Here is a 19921-nt window from a genome sequence, read left to right as displayed (position 1 = left end):
CCATTTGCTCATTATCCCCATGTTTGCATGGGTTTCGCCACCACAACCCAAAGATGTGCAAGATAGGTGGATTGAACACGCTAAATTGCCCCTTAATTGGAAAGAATGAATTGGATACTCTAAATTTATGAAAAAATAAAAATCTCCGCCGACTCGCAGCTCCCGCTCTTTTTAAATCTCCGCTCTGACTCTCAGCTCCCGCTCTTTTTAAATCTCCGCTCTGACTCGCAGCTCCCGCTCTTTTTAAATCTCCGCTCTGACTCTCAGCTCCCGCTCTTGTTAAATCTCCGCTCTGACTGGCAGCTGCCTCTCTTTTTAAATGTCCGCTCTGACTCGCAGCTCACGCTCTTTTTAAATGTCCGCTCTGACTGGCAGCACCCGCTCTTTGAAATGTCCGCTCTGACTCTCAGCTCCCGCTCTTTTTAAATCTCCGCTCTGACTCTCAGCTCCCGCTCTTTTTAAATCTCTGCTCTGACTCAGCTCGTGCTCTTTTTAAATCTTCACTCTGACTCTCAGCTCCCGTTCTTTTTAAATCTCCGCTCTCAGCTCCCGCTCTTTTTAAATCTCCACTCTTGACCCTCAGCTCCTGCTCTTTTTAAATCTCCGCTCAGACGCGCAGCTCCCATTCTGTTTAAATGTCCATTCTAACTCACAGCTCTGCTCTTTTTAAATCTCACACAGGGAGAGGCCGTTGAATTGTGAAGATTGTGGTAAAATATTTAGTTGATGTCCTTCGACGCAGCCACACTGGGGAGAAGCCGCTCTGTGTGGGAGAGGATTTATTAAGCCATCCTGCCTCATGATACACCAGCGAATTCACGCTGAGAAACCCTTCACCTGCACTCCCTGTGGGAAGAGGTTGAGGCTGTGATTCGAAGCTCAATGCACATCAGCAAGTTCACTCTGGGGACTGTTCACCTGCTCAGTGTGTGGGAAGGGATTCAGTCGGTCAGCCAACTCCTGCTACACGAGCGGGTTCAGACCCAGGAGACGTCCTTCAGCTGCACATTCTGTGGGAGGAGGTTTCAGCACACGTAACTGTGGAAAGGGCTTCAGGTGTTCTTCCAGCCTGAGTACACACCAGCGAGTTCACACTGGGGGGGGGGGGGGGGGGGGGGGGGGGGAGGCTATTCACCTGCTCGGTATGTGGGAAGGGATTCATTCAGTCATCCACACCGCTGAACACCAGCAAGTTCAAGAGTGACTGCAGTGGTTGTATTCTGCTGCTAAACATATCCAGAACTGATAGTCTGACAATATTAGGTTTGTTTTTGTTAATGTTAACAACTCTATAACAATAAAATTACGAAATTTTACTTCAATCCTAAACTGATCTTTGGTGCAAAATCTACAATTCAGTTTCTGAAAGGTTCCAATAATTAACAGCTCCATAATGAGAAAGTGCAGATTAATCCTTGCTGGCGATTCTTACTGACTTACACATTCTTCACAGTGACGCTGTTATTATGGAATTCAATTATCAAGGATCATGAAACAAAATAGGAAAAAATATTTTACAGGTGCGTCAATAAAAGCTTCATCAATAAAAACTTCAACAATCAATCTTGATATTGATGAAGTTTGGAAGTCGCTGAGTTCAATCATTTCTGACGCATCAGCAGCAACATTTGGCAACCTAGTCACCGGAGTGTGGCGACTCGAGGTTTTTCACAGTAACTTCATTGCAGTGTTAATGTAAGCCTACTTGTGACAATAAAGATTATATTATATATTATTAAAGCTGGAACGCACAACAAAAACTGGTTCAAGACCCATTCAGCAGAGATGACATCTGCCGCTGAAGCAAAAAACAGTCTACCTGATGTACAACATAACCCCAACAACTAGAACATGGCATAACTTGAAAGTAGCCAAGACAGTCGTACAAAAGACAGGGATATATTGTGTATTTAACCACTGAATCGACCTACGTCTAGATATCCAAACTGCTTGCGATAGCTCAAATGTGTGTAATCAAGAGGGTGTTTGGTCCAATTATCACCAACATTGCCCCCATGAAATCAGCGGATGTTGAAGGATTCACCCAGTTGAAATATTCACCGATAGAAGTAAACAGATGTCCCACTGGGCTAAACAGTACTGTGAGCTGTATACCCACGAGACAGATATCTCCCAGTTTCTGTTTAATGTTCTCTATCATGTTTGAGTTGCACAAGCAACTCACTTGAGCTTGAAAAGGCCGCTGATTGCTTCGGAGGCAGAAAGATTCCCAATCCGATGAAATTCCAGCTGAACTGTTCAAGCACGGAAAGATTGAGACACTGCCGCACCTTCAGGACCCTCCTCCTCTGTTCAGGGCAGCACGGTAGCACACGTGGTTAGCACTGTAGCTTCACAGCGCCAGGGTCCCAGGTTCGATTCCCCGCTGGGTCACTGTCTGTGCGGAGTCTGCACGTTCTCCCCGTGTCTGTGTGGGTTTCCTCCGGGTGCTCCGGTTTCCTCCCACGGTCCAAAGACGCGCAGGCTAGGTGGATTGGCCATGATAAATTGCCCTTAATGACCAAAAAGGTTAGGATAGGTTATTGGGTTACGAGGATAGGGTGGGAGTGAGGGCTTATGTGGGTGGGTGCAGACTCAATGGGCTGAATGGCCTCCTTCTGCACTGTATGTTCAATGTTGGAAGTAGGATCCATTCCATTGGACATGTGTGACACAATGATCATCAACATATATAAACACCAAGGTGACGGAGAAGATTGCAACAATTACAGGAAATCTCACTCCTGAGTATCACAGGGAAGACCTTCGGCCATTCTAAAAGAGTTCATATACTTGCAGACCAAGTGTATCCAGAAAGACATTGGGGTGTCTGTGCTGGCTGATCGATAGCGGACACGATCGTCTCCATACACCAGCGACAATGGAATTATACACTTGGTATTTAATCTAAAACGCTGCCAGCTTCTCCTGAGAAAAGCATAATTACTGGGTGAAAGTAAACCTTGAATTAGGAGTTACAATGCACTTGCACAATTACACTGAAACGTTTGATTCTCTGAAGACAAGTTTCAGCCTTGGAGTTCTGATCCAGAGATCACAGCCTGGAGGAAGCTCCTCCCTTTTTAACCCTTTTTTACTGAGAAAGTTTAACTGGAAAAGTTAGTGTTTTTTATTAGAGTCATTTGGAAAGGTGCCTGAAGGAAAAACGTTTAAAACAGTGTTCGATTTGTCTTTGATCGGAAAAGAAAATCTATGTGAATTTGAGCACATTTATGAATGTTTACACGGCTCTTTTGCAAACAAGCAGATAAATTACCCCTTTCCACAGACAGCACTGTGATGATTTGTAAAGATTTGACTTTTCCCATTAGTTATCTTTCCAGATAAAGTGCTCGAGGAATGGAAATATGGGAGTTATATCCAAACTGATTGCAAGTCCTTTTATCTCGCAGCTGAAAATACAACTCAACGATGACGTGCCCAATGTGCAGATGAGATGGAATGGAAATGGGTGGATGCCTCAGTTCGAATAACATAATTATACCAGCAGACAGAAATTGGAATAACTCACCCTGATGGTAATGAATGGGATGCCTCACTTTGCATAATATAATTACACCAGCAGACAGAAATTGGAATAACTCACCCTGGGTATCGGTCAATAAAGCTGCATTTGATATTGTCTGGCCATTACCCACAGCATTGAAATCATCAAAGGGGAGTGAAGCAAACCTCTTCAGACAGACACACCACCCTTCCCCCGATCTCTTGATAAGATTACCAGAAACTCCAAGAGCGAGTTGTATCAGATGGTACGTCTGCCTTGGTATTGGGACACCATCGTGAGGATGAGGATGTGATTTCTTACGGAGGTAACTAGCATGCTGAAATGCAGGATGAAGCTGCACTGGAGAATGGGTCACCACGTTTTGCTACTTGACAACAGAACAAATGACGTGATTAATGTGGTCAGTAGACTGAGACACCATATCAAATCATCAATCCTCCACATAGAAACAGACTTGAAGATCCTCCAATTAGAAACAGACTTGAAGATGATCAGGATAGAATGAAACACACTGATATCTATCGAAGGGAGTATAATTAAAGAGAGATATAGAATCTGCACTTAGAAAATAGATATAAAAGGTGATGCAGGTAAACAGAGAGCTGAAGAATCTTTAAAATCCAGAATTTTTGTTTGAACTGTATGTATTTACATCTTGGTGATAATTTAGAATTGTGTGAGATGATCCTCGGTGGGGAGGATGAATCTCAGTCGACAGTTCCCATATTTTTCTGGAAAAGGTTATACATTTATTCCTGGGGGCAGTTCAAAGGTGTGTTTTGCTCATTCGAATAATTGTGGTAGCTTCAGTACATTACCAACAGAAAGTCATCGAGGTGTTAGGAAAACAAGCTCAAGGTGGCGCAGTGGTTAGCACTGCTGCCTCAAGGTGCCGAGGTCCCAGGTTCGATCCCGGCTCTGGGTCACTGTCCGTGTGGAGTTTGCACAATCTCCCAGTGTCTGCGTGGGTTTCGCCCCCACAACCCAAAGATGTGCAGAGTAGGTGGATTGGCCACGCTAAATTGCCCCTTAATTGGAAAAAAAGGAAAACAAGCTCAAAGCTGGGTTAGCCAGAAATCAGTCTGTCAGAAGTCAATCAAGAGATTGCCTCCTTAAGGTTGAGAGATCTTTAAAAATAAAGACCAATAATCTTGCAAAATGTTTCTAAATTTATTGATGATAGGAATTAAAATAGCTCTCTCTGGGTTGACAAACATCTCAGCCAAGGACATGTCGATAACACAGACTCTGAAACAGGACAAGTCTTCAAGGGGTGGGAGATCTCATGCCCCCAGACGTAAACCATCCATCTGAGGGAAGGTTAAACAGGGTGGTCCCAGCCAGCGATAAACCAGGAAATCAATTTGTAGATTTCCAATGGAAAAAGGACTACCTTGAATATCTGTACCTTGCTAATGGACAATTAGATAAGTGATTGAAGCAAGAATCCCAGAAATAAGGTATAGGAATGGGCTTTCGAGCGAGAAGATAATTTCACACCCACAGTGATCCAGGCTGGATTCAGCTGAACACGTTGGGCCCAAGGCTTATGAGAAAAGATGAAGCTGCCATGTCCAGCCTTGGAGATCAAGTTCATTTGTCCAATCTGGGACCAGTAAACCATTCCAAGAAGACAGTCACCTCCACCCTGAGAAATCAGCACCAGTCCCTCCATCCATCTGTCCGGTCAGGGACCAGCGAACCGTGTACCCCCGTTCTGGGCCCCATGCCTTTTCTCCCTGATGTCTGATATCAAAACTGCAGTTTTTTAATAAGATGCTCTCAAATTACTGACGAATTCAAACCTCTGAGACTCTCGCACTAAAATCTTAACACTTATCCATGGACTCACCACAGGTATGAGAACTGAAATAGTTCAGAACAGCACGGTAGCATTGTGGATAGCACAATTGCTTCACAGCTCCAGGGTCCCAGGTTCGCTTCCGGCTTGGGTCACTGTCTGTGCGGAGTCTGCACATCCTCCCCGTGTGTGCGTGGGTTTCCTCCGGGTGCTCCGGTTTCCTCCCACAGTCCAAAGATGTGCAGGTTAGGTGGACTGGCCATGATAAATTGCCCTTAGTGTCCAAAATTGCCCTTAGTGTTGGGTGGGGTTACTGGGTTATGGGGATAGGGTGGAGGTGTTGACCTTGGGTAGGGTGCTCTTTCCAAGAGCCGGTGCAGTCTCGATGGGCCGGGTGGCCTCCTTCTGCACTGTAAATTCTATCATAATGATGATATGTTAGTTGTGGCTCACTGGTCACATTCCTATCTCTGGAGGAAGGAGGTTGTGGGTTCAAATCCACATCCAGACGAGAGTGTAAAATCCAGTACTGAGGGAGCCCTGCACTGTCACAGGTCCCGTCTTCCAAATGAGCTCTTCAAATATGTCCCCACCTGCCCCCTCAATTGGGTGTAAAGGTTCCCATGAGGTTATTGCAAATAGCAGGGATGTTCTCCCTGCTGAATGTTTATTCCTCAACAAACATCACTGAACAGATTCTCTGATCACAGTCACATTTGTATTGGTGGGAATTTGCTGCACAATGTGACAACTGCATTTCCTACGTTACAACTGGGACCACACTTGAAAAGAACCTCATTGGCTGTGAAGCACTTTGGGACATCTTAAGGTTGTGAAAGGCTCCATTTAAATACAAAGCTTCCATTAACAAAGGAGAGAAAAACAAGAATGGAACAGTCAGTAACAGAACATCACTCAGTCTCCTCTTAGACACAAATTGACTTCATCAACGGTCAGAATGAGCATGGTTCAGTCCTGGATGTGATTAACAGCAGCAAAGACAACACAGTCAAACCCGTGCAGTCACTTGTGAATTCACTCATGTTTCATCAGGGCGCACGAGGTTAAATCACCTTCCGCACACGGAGTAAGTAACCAGTCACTCCCCGTGTGAGTGCAATGGTGTCTCTGCAGATTACCTGTACTTATAAAGCTATTATCATCGTTCAAACATTTAAAAAGTCACAAGTTAATGTTTACTGGGTCTCAATAACTGAGCAAATCCCTTCCCACACACGCAGATGAAGAGCCGCCCCCGTGAGTGCACCGATATACCAACACATCAGTCGGAACATGTAACCCCGGTTTGTGTGTGAACAAGTTAATGTGAAACGAACGCGATTAAACAAACGCATCCCTTACCATGCTCAGCAACTGAACAGTCTTTTTTACTCTTTTGCTGCTCTCCGCTGATGGCAACTGACGAAACAGACAAATCGATACTCACAACAAGCTTAATTTAATGTAGCTTCATTTAACTCACTAAGACTTCAGTTATATACCTATTTAAAAACAGTTACATAAGTTCCAAGACTCACAACGTGAACTAATAATACTACCCGATAGAGAGAAATCGGCCAGGTCCACTCTGAAGGGTGTGCGCTGAGTTTCCAAACGCAGGGTCCTGTCTTGCGAATGTTGATCCCAGGGTTATCACTGCCGAAATCGCAGCTTTTTGTAAGGATTTAGTTCTTAGTTAATGGTTCATTCGTATAAACAATTCGGTAACACTTAGGCCTCATCGGACATTGGGAAAGCCTTAGTTCTCGCTGTTTCAAAACAAAATGTTGTCAGTGAAATGTCCTGTTGCGAGATGTTACTCTCCGTTTCCCACGGAAGTCAATCTGCTGAGCTGCACTTTTCATACACAGAATTCTGTTGGCCTCTTTTACCATCATGCCTCACAGCGCAATGTTATCCATTTATTCTCATCAATCATTCAAGGGACTTGAGCGTCCCTGGCTCAGCAAACATTTAGTGCCTTCATGAACTGCTGCAGACCGATGTGCTGCAGGTGCACCCATGGGGAGGGAGTTCCAGGTTTTTGACACAAGTGACAGCGAAGGAACGGTGATATACTTCCAAGTCAAGATGGTGAGTGGCTTGGAGGGGAACGTCAAGATGGTGTTCCGATGTATCTGGTACCCTTGTCCTTCTAGACGGTCAGGAGTTTAGACGATGCTGTGAAAGAAGCCTCGGCGAGTTCCGGCAGTGCATTCTGTGGATGGTATACATGGCTGCCACTGTGCATCAGTGGCGCGGGAGTGAATGTTTACAAAAGGGATGCCAATCAAGTGGGCTACTTTGTGCTGGATGGTGTTGAGCTTCTTGGGAGTATTGTTGGAGCCGCACTCCTGCAGGCAAGCGGAGAGTATTTCATTGCACCCCTGATTTGTGTCTTGGAGAAGGTGGACAGGCTTTGGGACTGAGGAGGCAAGTTACTCGCCACAGGATTTCTAGCCACTGCCCTGCTCCTGTAGCCACAGCATTGAGAGATGGCTAGTCCAGTTCAGTTTCTGGTCAATGGTAACCCCAGGAGGTTGCTAGTCTGTCCCCAGTTTATGTCCCAGCAGAACTCCTTCGCTTTTCCGACTCTGCCCACAGCCAGAGCATTTAAACTGTCTCTTATCAGTGTGGGCACGTTGATGCCTACCGAGATGCAATGGCTGAATCTCTCCCACATAGCTGGTGAATGGCCTCTCTCCAGTGTGAATACACTGGTATTTCATCGGCTCATTTCGGTTTGTAAATCTCTTCCCACAGTTTGAAAATTTACTGGTCTCATCGGAGTGACCAATTTTGTATCTTCTGGGATAGAATAAGCATGCAAATCCCTTCTCACGCACAAGAGCAGGTGAACTGTCTCTCTCCAGTATGAATACTTTGGTGTTGACTGATGTAAGACGAAGCAGTCATTTCCTTCCCACACATGGAGCAGGTGAACGGTTTCTCCAGTGTGAACATGCGGGACTTTAGTGAGGGTGGAATGCTGTCTGAACTTCTTGCCACACTGAGAGCAGGTGAATGATCTCCCCAGTGTGAACACGTAGGTGCTCAGTAAGGTGGGAAGCAGAAGTGAATACCTTCGCACACATGGAGCAAATGAAGGGCCTCTCCCCAGTGTGAACACGCAGATGTTCAGTCAGGTGGAAGGCACAGGTGAATCCCCTCCCACACACGGGGCAATTGAAAGGCCTCTCCCCAGTGTGAACACGCTTGTGTTCTGCCAGGTGGGCAGCACAAGTGAATCCTCTCCCACACATGGAGCAAGTGAAGGGCCTCTCTCCCGTGTGAACACAAAGGTGTTCAGCAAGGTGGGAAGCAGCAGTGAATCCCTTCCCACACACGGGGCAACTAAGGGACATCTCCCCAGTGTGAACACGCAAATGCTCAGTGAGGTGAGATAATTGCCTGAAGCTCTTCTCACACTGAGAGCAACTGAACGGTCTCTCCTCATTGTGAACTTGATGATGTTGAATTAAACCCTCGTTGCTCTTCAAACACTTTCCACAGGCAGAGCATTTGAAAGGTCTCTCCTCGGAGTGAACTTGCTGGTGTTGAATTAAACCCTCGTTGCTCTTCAAACACTTCCCACAGACAAAGCATTTAAAAGGTCTCTCCTCACTGTGAACTTGTTGATGTTGAATTAAACCCTCACAGGTCTTCAAACACTTCCCACAGGCAGAGCATTTAAAAGGTCTCTCCTCCGAGTGAACTTGTTGATGCTGAATTAAACCCGCATTGCTTTTAAAACACTTCTCACACAGAGTGCATTGAAAAGGTCTTTCCTCAGAGTGAACGAGTTGGTGTTGATTTAAACCTCCAGAACTCTTAAAACTCTCCCTACAGAGAGAGCATTTGAAAGGTCTCTCCTCGGTGTGGACATGCTGGTGTTGGACTAACCCCACATTGCTCTTAAAGCTCTTCTCACAGACAGAACATTTGAAAGGTCTCTCCTCGGTGTGGACTTGCTGGTGTTGAACTAACCCCACATTGTTCTTAAAGCTCTTCTCACAGTCAGAACATTTGAAAGGTCTCTCCTCGGTGTGAACTAGCTGGTGTGACACTAGATTAAATGACTGAGCAAAACTTTTGCCGCACACAGAGCAGGTGAATGGTCTCTCCCCGGTGTGAGTGTGTCGATGAATTTTCAGCTGAGATGGGGATCTAAATCCCTTCCCGCAGTCCCAACATTTCCACAGCTTCTCCATGGTTTAGGAGTCCTTGTGTCTCTACCAGTTGCACGATCGGTTGAATCCTTGTCCACACACTCAGCACACAAATAGTTTCTTCAGGCTGCGAAACTGGTTGAAGCTCTTTCCACAGTCACTGTACAGGAACAGTCTCTTTCGGGTGTATGTGTCTTGGGGGTTGTCCAGTCTCACAGATGTTGGAAAGCTTTTCTCAGCGAGAACTGACAAAACATGCTCCTTCCACATTCAAAAGCTGACGATATTCAGAATATGATGAACAGAAAGACTCTGGCAGGTCCTGACGTGCTTCTGGTTTGAGTTCCCCCATCTGGAACTCCCCTTCTTCCAAAAACCTGAAAAAGTTGACAGAAGTTATCACTGTCAGTACAGGACAGAAATTCAGACCAGACAAATCTAGTTGCTGTGGAATATTGCCACCCCCCCCCCACACACACACAACAAGTAGTTCAATCAAACAAAAAAGGTGCAAAACTCAGCGACAATTTCCAAACAGAAGCAACGGAAACTTAAATCTGAATGTGGTTCCCAGTCTCCATGTGACACTCTATCCTGAGGTGCCCACTGGCCTTGGAACATACTGGTGAACACCGCATTCTCCCTCCCCAGAAAACATGGACACAGCCATAAAAGAGAGGCAACAATTGGGAGTGGTTCACCCAGCCACTTGCCATGGCTTCCACCCATCCTGGATCTTCTGTGGACGTGAAAGAGACTCCAGGATGGTATGTTGCCTCCCTGGTGCCAGGGTCCAGGATGTCTCCGAACGGGTAGAGGGCATCCTGAAGGGGGAGGGCAAACAGGCAGAGGTCGTTGTACATATTGGTACTAACGACATAGGCAGGAAGGGGTATGAGGTCCTGCAGCAGGAGTTCAGGGAGCTAGGCAGAAAGTTAAAAGACAGGACCTCTAGGGTTGTAATCTCGGGATTACTCCCTGTGCCACGTGCCAGTGAGGCTAGAAATAGGAAGATAGAGCAGCTAAACACGTGGCTAAACAGCTGGTGTAGGAGGGAGGGTTTCCGTTATCTGGACCACTGGGAGCTCTTCCGGGGCAGGTGTGACCTATATAAGGACGGGTTGCATCTAAACCGGAGAGGCATAAATATCCTGGCCACGAGGTTTGCTAGTGTCACACGGGAGGGTTTAAACTAGTATGGCAGGGGGGTGGGCACGGGAGCAATAGGTCAGAAGGTGAGAGCATTGAGGGAGAACGAGGGAATAGGGACAGTGTGGCTCTGAGGCAGAGCAGACAGGGAGAAGTTGCTGAACACAGCGGGTCTGGTGGCCTGAAGTGCATATGTTTTAATGCAAGAAGTATTACGGGTAAGGCAGATGAACTTAGAGCTTGGATTAGTACTTGGAACTAGGATGTTGTTGCCATTAGAGACCTGGTTGAGGGAAGGGCAGGATTGGCAGCTAAACGTTCCAGGATTTAGATGTTTCAGGCGGGATAGAGGGGGATGTAAAAGGGGAGGCGGAGTTGCGCTATTTTCGGGAACCTTGGATGACGAGAGATATTGTAGGCCTCGTCAAAAAGAAAAAGGAGGCATTTGTCAGGGCTAAAAGGCTGGGAACAGACGAAGCCTGTGTGGAATATAAGGAAAGTAGGAAGGAACTTAAGCAAGGAGTCAGGAGGGCTAGAAGGGGTCACAAAAAGTCATTGGCAAATAGGGTTAAGGAAAATCCCAAGGCTTTTTACACGTACATAAAATGCAAGAGGGTAGCCAGGGAAAGGGTTGGTCCACTGAAGGATAGGCAAGGGAATCTATGTGTGGAGCCAGAGGAAATGGGTGAGGTACTAAATGAATACTTTGCATCAGTATTCACCAAAGAGAAGAAATTGGTAGATGTTGAGTCTGGAGAAGGGTGTGTAGATAGCCTGGGTCACATTGAGATCCAAAAAGGCGAGGTGTTGGGTGTCTTAAAAAATATTAAGGTAGATAAGTCCCCAGGGCCTGATGGGATCTATCCCAGAATACTGAAGGAGACTGGAGAGGAAATTGCTGAGGCCTTGACAGAAATCTTTGGATCCTCGCTGTCTTCAGGGGATGTCCCGGAGGACTGGAGAATAGCCAATGTTGTCCCTCTGTTTAAGAAGGGTAGCAAAGATAATCCAGGGAACTACTGGCCGGTGAGCCTTACTTCAGTGGTAGGGAAATTACTGGAGAGAATTCTTCGAGACAGGATCTACTCTCATTTGGAAGCAAATGGACATATTAGTGAGAGGCAGCATGGTTTTGTGAAGGGGAGGTCGTGTCTCATTCACTTGATAAGAGTTTTTCGAGGAGGTCACTAAGATGATTGATGCAGGTAGGGCAGTGGATGTTGTCTATATGGACTTCAGTAAGGCCTTTGACAAGGTCCCTCATGGTAGACTAGTACAAAAGGTGAAGTCACACGGGATCAGGGGTGAGCTGGCAAGGTGGATACAGAACTGGCTAGGTCATAGAAGGCAGAGAGTAGCAATGGAAGGATGCTTTTCTAATTGGAGGGCTGTGACCAGTGGTGTTCCACAGGGATCAGTGCTGGGACCTTTGCTCTTTGTAGTATATATAAATGATTTGGAGGAAAATGTAACTGGTCTGATTAGTAAGTTTGCAGACGACACAAAGGTTGGTGGAATTACGGATAGCGATGAGGACTGTCAGAGGATACAGCAGGATTTCGATTGTTTGGAGACTTGGGCGGAGAGATGGCAGATGGAGTTTAATCCGGACAAATGTGAGGTAATGCATTTTGGAAGGTCTAATGCAGGTAGGGAATATACAGTAAATGGTAGAACATCAAGAGTATTGAAAGTCAAAGAGATCTAGGAGTACAGGTCCACAGGTCATTGAAAGGGGCAACACAGGTGGAGAAGGTAGTCAAGAAGGCATACGGCATGCTTGCCTTCATTGGCCGGGGCATTGAGTATAAGAATTGGCAAGTCATGTTGCAGCTGTATAGAACCTTAGTTAGGCCACACTTGGAGTATAGTGTTCAATTCTGGTCGCCACACTACCAGAAGGATGTGGAGGCTTTAGAGAGGATGCAGAAGAGATTTACCAGAATGTTGCCTGGTATGGAGGGCATTAGCTATGAGGAGCGGTTGAATAAACTCGGTTTGTTCTCACTGGAACGAAGGAGGTTGAGGGGAGACCCGATAGAGGTCTACAAAATTATGAGGGGCATAGACAGAGTGGATAGTCAGAGGCTTTTCCCCAGGGTAGAGGGGTCAATTACTAGGGGGCATAGGTTTAAGGTGAGAGGGGCAAGGTTTAGAGTAGATGTACGAGGCAAGTTTTTTTACGCAGAGGGCAGTGGGTGCCTGGAACTCGCCACCGGAGGAGGTGGTGGAAGCAGGGACGATAGTGACGTTTAAGGGGCATCTTGACAAATACATGAATGGATGGGAATAGAGGGATACGGACCCAGGAAGTGTAGAAGATTGTAGTTTAGTCGGGCAGCATGGTCGGTACGGGCTTGGAGGGCCGAAGGGCCTGTTCCTGTGCTGTACATTTCTTTGTTCTTTGTTTGTTCTTTGTACCAATTCCTGTTTTAACCATACCCAGGAACAGGTTCAGGAGATGATCCTCCAACTTACCCCCGTCCACCTCCACATTGATATCCAAAAATGATGAGCCTGCAGCTGAAACGTGACAAGATGGTGAGGAGCAGCCACTTCAGTTATCCATTTGGGGCTGGTTTAGCCACAAGGCTAAATCGCTGGCTTTTAAAGCAGACCAAGGCAGGCCAGCAGCACGGTTCAATTTCCCGTACCAGCCTCCCCAAACAGGCGCCGGAATGTGGCGACTAGGGGACTGTGCAGGGGGGCTTTTTGGCTCTGAAGCGTGACAACTTGGAGCCGCTATAGAAGTGGACTGACCGGATTGGAAAAAGGCTGGATGATCAAGCTGAGAAGCTCCAGCAGTTGGAGAAGTCAGTGGGGGAGCAGGCTGACTTTCAAACGGTGGCGGATGTGGAGATTCGGAGGCTGAGGGACCAGCAAAAAGTGCTTCTGGAAAGGCTGGAGGACCTGAACAACAGATCTCGCCGGCAGAACGTGAAAATCGTGGGCCTCCCGGAGGGGGCAGAGGGGCTAGACGCTGCCGCATATGTGGAGGGTCTGTTTCAGAAGTTGCTGGGGGACGAGGTGTTCCCGCGCCCGCAGGTGGTGGACAGGGCACACAGAGTGCAGGTGAGGCAGCCGCGATGAGGGGGTCCCCCACGAGCGATGGTGGTACGCTTTCACAGGTACATGGACAAGGAACAGGTGCTGCAATGGCCAAAGAGCACACAAAGCTGTACTTGGGACAATACCACCCGGCGGGTTTACCAAGATTTGAGCGCTGAGGTGGCCAGGAGGGGAGGAGGCTACAGGCAGGTGAGGGAGATCCTGTATAAAAACAAGGTGAAATTCAGACTGCTTTTTCCGGCGCGACTGTGGGTTACGTATGAGAGTCGGCACCACTATTTCAAGGAACCCGAAGAGGCGATGGACTTCGCTAAGAAGCGAGGGCTGGCCCTGAGCTGAGGACGTTTGGATTCAGGTTAGAACTTTTAAGTATATGTGGTGTCTCTCCCGTTTTGAGAATTGCCTGCATGTTTGGGTCCGGTTTTGTCGTTTCTTTTTTCGAACTTTTTAGGGTGTTGGAAGGAGGTAGGGATGTGGGGGGTTTTTTGCGTGCTTTATGCGTGGTTTACCTGAATGTTTCCTGTTTGGGCTCTTTGATAAGTTGGAGTTTGGCTGGGGTGAAAATAATAAAGAAAACCGTTAAAAGGGTTGGGTTAAAATGGATGCTTCAGGGGAACTTTGTGCAATCTTTTTCTGTGTCTGTATGGGAAGGACTGAGAGTTCCTGTTATTTCTTATCTTTTTTTTCCTGTTTAACTTGAATTGTGCTATTGTGGGGGTTGTTTATGACTTGTATAGCGTGTTTGCTTAAGTAGGGCTGATCTGGGGAAGTGGTATGGATGGGTCGGGGGAGGGGTGACTGGGAACAATGGGTGGGAGACGTGCTGGCGCCGAGGCTGGGAGCCCCAGGCTAGCTGAGTGGGGCTAGTCAACGGTAGCCGAGGTGGAGGGTGCATATAGTTAGATTAGAGCAGGGGTTAGGTGACAGGATGGTGTTGCTAATGGGGGGGATGGGGGGGGGGGGGGGGGGCGGGGGAGTCGTTCTACTGACGGGGATGGAAACTGGGCATGGCAACAGTGAGGAGGTCATGGGTGGAGCCGGTCAGGAGGCGGGCCAGATGAAGCGCGACACATGGCTGGGGGGCTGGCCAAGGAAAGCGGATGGCTGATCGGCAAAGAGGGGGGGGCGAAGTACCCCCCAACCAGGCTGATCACTTGGAATGTTAGGGGGCGCGTGTGTTTGCGCATCTGCGGGTTCTGAAGGCGGACATAGTCTTGCTGCAGGAGACGTACCTGAAAGTGGCAGACTAGATTAGGTTAAGGAAGGGCTGGGTCAGTCAGGTCTTTCATTCGCGGCTTGATTCTAAGACAAGGGGGGTTGCGATCCTGATTAATAAAAGGGTACAATTTGAGGCAGAGGGCACAGTCGTGGATGGGGATGACAGGTTCATTATGGTGAGGGGTAAGCTCGAAGGGGTGAGAGTAGTCCTGGTCTGTGTGTATGCCCCTAATTGGGACGATTTGGATTTTATTACGATGCTAGGGAAGATCCCCGACTTGGACTCGGGTAAGTTGATCATGGTCGGAGACTTTAATACGGTCCTGGACCCGAGCCTGGACCGGTCATGCTCAAGAACGGGCAGGTTGCCAGCGATGGCAAAGGAACTGAGAGGGTTCATGGAGCACATGGGGGGAGCAGATCCGTGGAGATTTAGCCGACCGACGGCGAGGGAGTTCTCCCCGTCCACAAGGTGTATTCCCGAATTGACTACTTTGTTATGAGTAGGGACCTGCTGGCCGGAATGGTGGGGGCAGAATATTCGGCAATTGCCATGTCGGACCATGCTCCACACTGGGTAGACCTGCAGTATTGTAAGGACAGCTTTCAGCGCCCACCATGGAGGCTGGAAGTTGGGCTACTCGCGGACGAGGCGGTGTGTGAGAGGTTGAGGAAATGCATGCAGAATTACCTGCAGGTGAACGATACTGGGGAAGTCTCGACAGCGGTGCTCTGGGAGGCACTGAAGGCAGTGGTGAGAGGGGGGCTGATTTCAATCCGGGCGTACAGGGACAGGACAGATAGGGCAGAGACGGACCGGCTGATTAAGGAAATTCTACAGATGGACAGGAGTACGCGAAATCCCCGAGGCCAGAGTTACTCAGGAAACGACAGAGGCTGCAGGCCGACTTTGGAGTGATGACTACAGACAAGGCTGCAGAGCAGCTTTAGATGGTAAAAGGCGCGATTTATGAGCATGGGGAGAAGGCCAGTAGAATGCTTGCGCAACAACTAAGGAAGAGAGAAGCGGCTAGGGAAATAGGGAGGGTAGTGGATGGGGAAGATCATCTAGTGGGTTACCCAGCAGGGCTGAACAAGGTCTTTAGGGACTTTTATAGGAAGCTGTATACTTTGGAACCACCCGGGGGACCGGGGGGGGGGATGAGGCTATTCCTGGAAGGACTGGCCTTCCCAAGAGTGGGGAGGGGTTGGTGGACGGACTGGGGGCCCTATTCAGGATCAAAGAGGTATTGGGGGGCCTGAAGGTCATGCAGTCGGGTAAAGCCCCAGGACCGGACGGGTATCCGGTGGAGTTTTATTAAAAATTTGCCGGGATAGTGGGGCGGGTGCTGGCCAGGGTCTTTAACGAGGCAAGAGACAGAGGGAGTTTACCCCCGGCAATGTCGCAGGCCACCATCTCGCTCATTCTGAAACGGGATAAGGACCCGGAGGCTTGTGGGTCATACAGGCCGATCTCTTTGATCAACGTAGACGCCAAGTTACTGGCCAAGATTCTGGCGACCAGAATTGAGGGCTGTGTACCGGATGTAATTGTGGAGGACCAAACCGGGTTTGCAAAGGGGAGGCAGCTGGTGGCCAACCTAAGAAATGAAATGAAATGAAAATCGCTTATTGTCACAAGTAGGCTTCAAATGAAGTTACTGTGAAAAGCCCCTAGTTGCCACATTCCGGCGCCTGTTCGGGGAGGCTGTTACGGGAATTGAACCGTGCTGCTGGCCTGCCTTGGTCTGCTAAGGCTGCTCAACGTGATTATGATGCCCCCGGAGAGTAGGGAGGTAGAGATAGTCGTCGCCATGGATGCTGAAAAGGCTTTTGACCGGGTTGAGTGGGATTATCTGTGGGAGGTAGTAGGACGGTTCGGGTTTGGGGCGGGGTTCATCGACGAGGTTAGGCTATTGTATCAGGCCCCGGAGGAGAGTGTAAGGACAAATAGGACGACATCGGACTGCTTTAGACTGCACCGTGGGACAAGACAGGGGTGCCCTCTCTCCCCACTGCTGTTTGCGCTGGCCATGGAGCGGCTGGCAATTGCACTGAGAGCTTCTAGGGGCTGGTCCAGGGGGGACCCAATGGTGGGGATGGACGTTATTCTGGCAACTCTGAGGGAATTTGGCCGGTTCTCCGGATAAAACTGAACGTGGCTAAGAGCAAGCTGTTTGTAATTCAAGCGAGGGGGCAGGAGAGTAGGCTGAAGGGGTTGCCGTTCAGGCTAGTGGGGAGAGATTCCGATATTTGGGGATTCAGGTGACACGGGACTGGGGCATGCTGCATAAGCTCAACCTGTCCCGACTGGTGGAACGAGTGAGGGAGGAGGTCCGGAGGTGGGATGCGCTCCCGCTATCATTGGCGGGGAGGGTGCAGACAGTTAAGATGACGATTCTCCCGCGGTTCTTGTTTGTTTTTCAGTGTCTCCCCATCTTTATCCCACGGTCCTTCTTTAAGAGGCTGAAAAAAATTATTCTGGGATTTGTATGGGCAGGGAAGTCCCCGCGGGTGATGCTTGAAAGGAACAGAGAAGGGGGACTGGCGTTGCCGAACTTCAGCAACGATTACTGGGCGGCCAACATAGCGATGATAAGGAAATGGATGGTGGGTGCGGGGTCGGTTCAGGAGCGGACTGAGGTTGCTTCGTGCAGGGGCACTAGCTTAGCAGCCCTGGTCATGGTGCCTCTGCCACTTCAGCTGGCACGGTACTCCACCAGCCCGATAGTGGTGGCGGCTCTTCGGATCTGGGGCCAGTGGAGGAGGCATGTAGGGGAGGTAAGAGCATCGGTGTGGACCGCAATCTGCGGCAACCACCGATTTGCCCGGGGAACATGGACGGGGGGGGGGGGGGATCGACTGTGGAGGAGGGCGGAGATTGTGAGGATGGGGGATCTGTTCCTGGAAGGGAGCTTTCCGAGCATGAGGGCGCTGGAGGAGAAGTTTGGGCTGGCGAGGGGGAACAACTTTAGATACTTACAGGTGCGGGATTTTGTACGCAGACTGGTGCCATCCTTCCCACGTCTCCCACCGAAGGGGAGGCAGGACAGGGTAGTTTCTAGGGGAGAGGTGGGCGAGGGTAGAGTCTCAGATGTCTACGAGGAGCTAATGGGAGTTGAGGATACACAGATCGTGGACCTGAAGCTTAAGTGGGAAGAGGAGCTCGTGGGGGGGGTGGGGGGGGGGGGGGTGGTGATGGAGGACGGTGTCTGGGCAGAAGCCCTGAGCAGAGTAAACACGACCGCAACATGCACCAGGCTCAGCCTGATCCAGTTTAAGGTCGTGCACCGGGCCCACATGACGGTGGCCCGGATGAGCAAATTCTTTGGGTTGCAGGACAAGTGTGCTAGATGCGCCAGAGGGCCGGCTAACCATGTACACATGTTCTGGTCGTGCCCTAAACTCAGGGGGCATTGGCAGGGACTCGCAGATGTCATGACCCGGGTATTGAAAACTGGGGTGGTAATGACCCCTGAGGTGGCAATCTTTGGGGTTTCAGAGGACCCGGGAGTCCAGGAAGAGAGAGAGGCCGACATTCTGGCCTTTGCTTCCCTGGATGCCCGGCGATGAATACTGTTAGCATGGAGGGACTCAAAGCCCCTGAGTGCTGAGGTATGGCTATTGGACATGGCGAGCTTTCTTGGCCTAGTGAAAGTCAAGTCCGCCTTGAGAGGCTCGCCCGAAGGTGGCAGCCCATTTATTGACTTCTTCGCAGAGGAGTAAGCGTCAGCAGGGGGGCGGTTAGGGTAGTGTAGAGTCGGGGGATATTGAAGCAGGTCCTTGCGTGAACAGAGCCGTGGTTTGCACGGTGTTTAATTTGTGCCTTGACTTCTTTTTTTGGTACTGTACAATGTCACTTTTTCTATATGCCTAAAATACCTCAATAAAAATATAAATGAATGATGTATTCACAACGAACAAGATGAAACAGAGCACAGATATAAATGAAGAGCCTTGGTTGAATAACTATTTTGGAGACATGGCTACAAAGTGACCAATGTTGGTAACTAATTATTACAGGATGGTTAACTTTTCAAAAAGAACAAAAAAAGGAGGGAATAGCCCCTGTTAGAAAATATTGGGGAAAGACAATAGAGAGAAAGGATTATCACTGTGGATCATCTCAACACAATTCAATTATCGGCATGAGAAAATCAAGAAGGATTAGTTTGGGTGGAGCAAAGAAACAAGAGGCAGAAATCATTTTAGGGGAATTGTTTGTAGGCTCCTTAACAGGGGGTGGAACTTTTACATAAACAAATAGATCTGACAAGAATGAGGAATTTAAATAAATACGGAGGAGTAAAGATATACTGTGGAAATTAAGAGGATAAATTGGAACAAATGCCCTGGAGCTGCTGATCTTGCATCCTAGTTTTTTCAGAGGGAGCTGCAGGCTGAGAGGAGCAATTGGTTCTCATCATCCAGACTCCCAGAAATTGAGTGGGACACTTGAAACCCCGCCCACTCACTCTTCCCTCACCAAGATGGCCGCCCGTGGGTCCCGCCTCTCTGAATAAACCAAGTTTTCCTCTCCCAAGATGGCGGCGGGTTGGCTGGGAAACACAGATCTGTCAATCAGAAGGAAGCCCCGCCTCCCTGATTCTCACTCGCAAGATGGCGGCCACTGAGGTGACTCCCCGAGATTTGCCCCCGCGGCGTAGGCACGGGGCCCGGGGGGGGTCTCATTCGGGGCCTCAGGCCTTCCCCAGAAGTTTGTAAAGTTCCCGGGCCACCCGAGGTTTCTATTCCTACCCTGTGCTCAAAATTCGCTCCGGCCTCCCGAGCGGTCCGCTCTTCCACAGTCCATCGCCATCACTAATACTGAGCATGCTCAGAGCAGACACTGTCAGCGCCTGCGCACTGGAGTCCTACAGTTATGATCGGGGGCTTTCAGCACCTCGTGGGTTTCTGGGTAAATAATCCACCATTTGTGAGGAAAAAGGCGATTGGCATCCCAATCGGCCTCAATATGAGCACAAG

At 48.8% G+C, this 19921-nt stretch overlaps 1 protein-coding gene across 1 annotated transcript; it reads right to left on the bottom strand.

Moving 5' to 3' along the window:
- Positions 1-6772: 6772 nt before the first annotated feature.
- Positions 6773-19793, bottom strand: LOC140410202 (uncharacterized). Its single transcript, XM_072498174.1, has 2 exons — positions 19694-19793; positions 6773-9876 (listed from the first exon to the last, which is right to left on the bottom strand). The coding sequence occupies exon 2, from the start codon at positions 9539-9541 to the stop codon at positions 8303-8305; it is 1239 nt and encodes a 412-aa protein (XP_072354275.1). The 5' UTR covers positions 9542-9876; positions 19694-19793; the 3' UTR covers positions 6773-8302.
- Between the last annotated feature and the right edge of the window lie 128 nt (positions 19794-19921).

The sequence above is a fragment of the Scyliorhinus torazame genome, chromosome 4, assembly GCF_047496885.1.
Source record: "Scyliorhinus torazame isolate Kashiwa2021f chromosome 4, sScyTor2.1, whole genome shotgun sequence".
In the NCBI taxonomy this organism is placed as follows: domain Eukaryota; kingdom Metazoa; phylum Chordata; class Chondrichthyes; order Carcharhiniformes; family Scyliorhinidae; genus Scyliorhinus; species Scyliorhinus torazame.
The sequence above is the reverse complement of the archived record's forward strand: the minus strand, read 5'-3'. Positions and strand labels throughout refer to the sequence as shown.